Raw genomic sequence first — 4,457 nt, forward strand, 5'->3', positions numbered from 1 at the left:
CTCCAGACTTTGAAGTAAGTTCAATGTGATTTATTGAACCATTAGCACAGTTCTCTATGAGTTCGACTCTCTTGCTAATCTTGCTATAGTAACTCAGTCTAACTAACCAGTCTGCTCTAAGCCACGTGGTGGGTGTGATGTTTCTGATCTGCCCCTGTCCTACTCTTTAAATGTTGCCTGTGGAAAGAGACAGAGCATGTGTGCCCTGTCCTTATATATGGGTTGTGTAATGCCCCCTTGTGGTAGTGTCACCTCTGAGTGTCTTGACGGACCATTGGTCGTGTCCTATTCTATGTGTTCATTAGCTGTATGTCTGCATGTCATGACATCTCTGGTGCTCCCTCTAGTGTTTACTTAGTCATAGTGTATTTACATTAACCCCTTGTGTATTTACAGTGATGCATATCACCACAAGGGATTGGCATATTATTTGGTTTGCCAATGTTTTTAGAGTGACAAACAGAATGTATTGGTTCTGATGTTATCATCAGATTTAAAAAACACATTACTGGAAAATATGCTGCTGCCTTTAGTCCAGTTATTGGGAACATGGAAAAGCTGCCAAATATTTGAAAGAAAAATTTGCCTGTGAAGAGCCATGTTGGCTCAGTGTGGTTTGAAACCACTTTGCTGGAAGTTGTTTTATTTAAATACTGAGGAATGTTGTGATACTGCACTTTGAAGAGACATGTCCTTCCCCCTGCTCCACAAGTGTGAAGCTCATGCGGTACAGAAAGAAGGTGCGTTGTCTTTAACAGCGTCTAATGCGGTGTTTATTACTTTGTTTCGTTTCTTTCAGCCCGCCAAGTTGGAAAATTGAAACTGACGGCGGACGAGTGAATATTTGAGAACTGTTGCCCAAGAGGTTGGTAAAAGAGAGAGAGAGAAAAAAAATGAGGGGGTCACAGAGGAAAAGCCAGCGGATTGGACGCCAGCTGAAGGGAAGAAACAGCAGCTTGTTGGAGCTGAGTCACAGTGAAACATACCACAGCGGCTGCAGCAGAATCTGAGCTCTCCTCCCGGGCCAGCTTCTACCGGCTTTATCTCCAATCTACCCCAGTGTGCAAAACATAAACTATGCACCCGACCGGGAAAGGGGTCCTTTACCGTCCATCGATGGTCCCTCGGTGAATTTGCCTTCTCTACGGATGTGAGGGAGAATTGAAAGTTATTTACCTCGGAGACAATAAGGACATTTTGGCTGGTACCGATTGCATGTTTTTTATTTGGGGGGGGATGGGGGTGGGGGGCATTCGGTATGGATTCAGGCAATGTTAACAGGGTTGATTCACCTTTATTTGGGGATGGTGTGTCACTTGTAAATGTGTTTGTTTTTAATGTTTGTGTAGGTGATGCCATTTGAAGTCTAACTTGAAGCGATGGATTGAAGCCTGGGAGATGGGAATTTCTTGGCCAGTGAAATGGGGACACGCTACGTTGCCAGTGGCAACTTGAAAAGACCAATTTCCCTTTCGGTCGGGACAGGTTGGCCCAGGAAACAATCTGAACTTTCTGTCCAAGGCGGCGATTCTATGGGGGCCGAATGAAATCGGAGTGGGTTACAAGAAACAACCTGCGCCCAGTAACTGCAAACCATTGAAGAGGCTCCCTCCCTATTGCACTTGAGCTGTGATCAGCGTTGTTTGTTGCGATGTTGCTTTTGCTGGAATAGTTTTGAGTTTGAAGGACGCGGGTCCTTGGGAGGGACAGTCACCATGGAAAACATTTCAGCAGCAGGGGGGGCTCTGAATAGACCTTGCTCCGGGTCGGAGGATGCGTGTGGCTTTTACAAGGGCGCAGAGTCTAACTTCACCATATCTGAACAGTATCCAGATTTGTACATTATATTGCCCGTGATCTATGCGGTGATCTGTGCTGCCGGCCTCACGGGTAACACGGCTGTGATTTATGTGATTTTAAAAGCCCCCAACATGAAGACGGTGACTAATATGTTCATCTTGAACCTGGCCATTGCGGACGACCTGTTCACTCTGGTCCTGCCCATCAACATAGCGGATCACCTCCTGTACTACTGGCCCTTTGGCGAGGTCATGTGCAAGCTCATCCTCTCCATTGACCACTACAATATTTTCTCCAGCGTTTATTTCTTGACGGTGATGAGTATAGACCGCTACCTGGTGGTGCTGGCCACCGTGCGCTCCAAGAAGCTGCCTCACCGCACTTACAGAGCGGCCAAAATCGTCAGCCTCTGCGTCTGGGTGCTGGTCACCATCATCGTGCTGCCCTTCACCATCTTTGCCGAGGTCTACACCGACCCGCTGGACAGGAAAAGCTGCGCCCTGATCTTCCCCAAGCCAGAGCGAGCCTGGCTCAAAGTCAGCCGCATTTACACCCTCATCCTGGGCTTCGCCATCCCGGTCACCACCATCTGTGTCCTCTACACCCTGATGGTGTACCGGCTCCGCCACATGCAGCTCAATTCGAACGCCAAAGCCCTGGACAAAGCCAAGAAGAAGGTCACCCTGATGGTCTTCATTGTGCTGGCGGTGTGCCTCTTCTGCTGGGCGCCCTTCCACCTCGCCACCATCGTGTCCCTGACGGCGGACGTGCGGGAGACCCCGCTTGTGATCGGCATCGCCTACTTCATCACCAGCCTGAGCTACGCCAACTCCTGCCTCAACCCCTTCCTGTACGCCTTCCTGGACGACAGCTTCCAGAAGAGTTTCAAGAAACTATTGGAATGCAGGGCAGGGTAGAGGAGGCGAGGCTGCTGAATCCTGGGGGAGGGGAGAGAGAGTCAGCCTCACTCAATGTCGCTGTTGGAATCCAAATGCTCACTTTTCCAACTTGTGGATGCAGGCGCCGCTTATTCGCCAAACGAATCCCTTTCCTAGACGGTGGGATACAGGAACTGCTGGTGGATTGTTCCGGGTGAATACACACTTGCGGCGGTCACACCTGGAGGGTCTGACTGTAGATCTCACTTTTAAACTCTAGGTATCACTACATCCTCATCTTCCCGCACTAATGCGAACGCTGTACCGTCTCTAGATCAGATTGTGCTGATTTTTAATCTTTGCTATGAGCAGCATATGTGGGGGGATGTAATTAGCATTTTCAATAGCGTGGGGAAACCTAAAGTGGGGGGATTCAGCTTGACATTCTGTAATTGTTGCAGCTTTATACCATAGTGTGGAGGGGTGGTGTTATAAATGTAAAGTGTGGGGGGGGGGGGGGTGTCCCTCCTCTGGCGGGAGATTGCATGTTGAACGCATAGAATTCCTGAGGCTTGTTAAACGCACTTGTTAAAGGATCTAAAAGTTGTCGCATTTGCTTGTACAGCATTGGCATTTGGCCCCTGTGTAAACCTGTGCCTGTGAGATGTTCTTTGCTGCTTTTGATGTTCACATTGTCCTCAAGTCATTGTCCACCAATAAACGTCAGTGAAAATTGCGTTTTTTTGCTTATCTTTTAAAGCTGGGTGAGTAGCGACCCCGAATAAGTGATCTCCAAAGATCTTGCATAAAGTAAACATACCGTGGACAGCACGGTAGCACAGTGGTTAGCACTGTTGCTTCATAGCGCCAGGGTCCCAGGTTCGATTCCTAGCTTGGGTCACTGCGTGGAATCTGCATTTTCTCCCCGTGTCTGTGTGCGTTTCCTCCGGGTGCTCCGGTTTCCTCCCACAGTCCAAAGATGCGCAGGTTACGTGGATTGGCTATGCCAAATTGCCCTTAGTGTCCAAAAAGTTAGCCATGATGTGGAGATGCCGGCGTTGGACTGCTCCTTCCTCAGGTGAAGGAGCAGTGCTCCGAAAGCTAGTGATTTGAAACATACCTGTTGGACTTTAACCTGCTGTTGTAAGACTTCTTACTGTCCAAAAAGGTTGAGGGGGTTGCTGGGTTACGGGGATAGGTTGGAAGTGTGGGCTTAAGTGGGGTGCTCTTTCCAAGGGCTGGTGCAGACTCGATGGGCTGAATGGCCTCCTTCGGCACTGTAAGTTCTATGAAATATCTTGACGTGAAAACCATCACTTCTAAATCAAATAAAGTCATTGTGTCACTCTTTTTTGCACCACTTCATTTTATCAGGAAGTCACGTGCCTTAGTAGTTTGAACACATTGATGCTTGAGTAAAAATCTCGAAAAAGTACATTTTTTACTGAATAAATTTAGTTGAAAACATCTAATTGTTATGAAATGAGATTTCTGAAAAGTTACTAAAGATGCTGCAAACACAATTAATTATATCAAATGAATATCAGGAACAAAAATGGGAGCAGTCACAATATTTAAAGGAAGTAAACCTGGTAACATACACCTACAAATTGTTATGTCACAAGCCACTCAGGCTGGGTTCAATATTCTAATTGACCCGCTGCGGTCAGCTATCTAAAAATACAATTAAAGAAACAGTTGTGTGTGAATTCGCTTCCTACTTTTTGGAAGAGCAGATTATTGGGCTGAATTTTCATACTGAGGTGGGCTTTAAGATGG

At 47.3% G+C, this 4,457-nt stretch overlaps 1 protein-coding gene across 1 annotated transcript; it reads left to right on the forward strand.

Moving 5' to 3' along the window:
• Nucleotides 1–713: 713 nt before the first annotated feature.
• On the forward strand, nt 714–3,414 carry npbwr2b (neuropeptides B/W receptor 2b). The gene is made up of 2 exons (XM_072514946.1): nt 714–1,204; nt 1,350–3,414. The coding sequence occupies exon 2, from the start codon at nt 1,716–1,718 to the stop codon at nt 2,715–2,717; it is 1,002 nt and encodes a 333-aa protein (XP_072371047.1). The 5' UTR covers nt 714–1,204; nt 1,350–1,715; the 3' UTR covers nt 2,718–3,414.
• The last annotated feature ends 1,043 nt before the right edge of the window (nt 3,415–4,457 follow it).

Source organism: Scyliorhinus torazame, chromosome 8, assembly GCF_047496885.1.
Source record: "Scyliorhinus torazame isolate Kashiwa2021f chromosome 8, sScyTor2.1, whole genome shotgun sequence".
Classification (NCBI taxonomy): domain Eukaryota; kingdom Metazoa; phylum Chordata; class Chondrichthyes; order Carcharhiniformes; family Scyliorhinidae; genus Scyliorhinus; species Scyliorhinus torazame.

Bases quoted from the DNA above. Each gene is read 5' to 3' on its own strand.
- npbwr2b (XM_072514946.1), top strand. From the start codon at position 1,716: ATGGAAAACATTTCAGCAGCAGGGGGGGCTCTGAATAGACCTTGCTCC.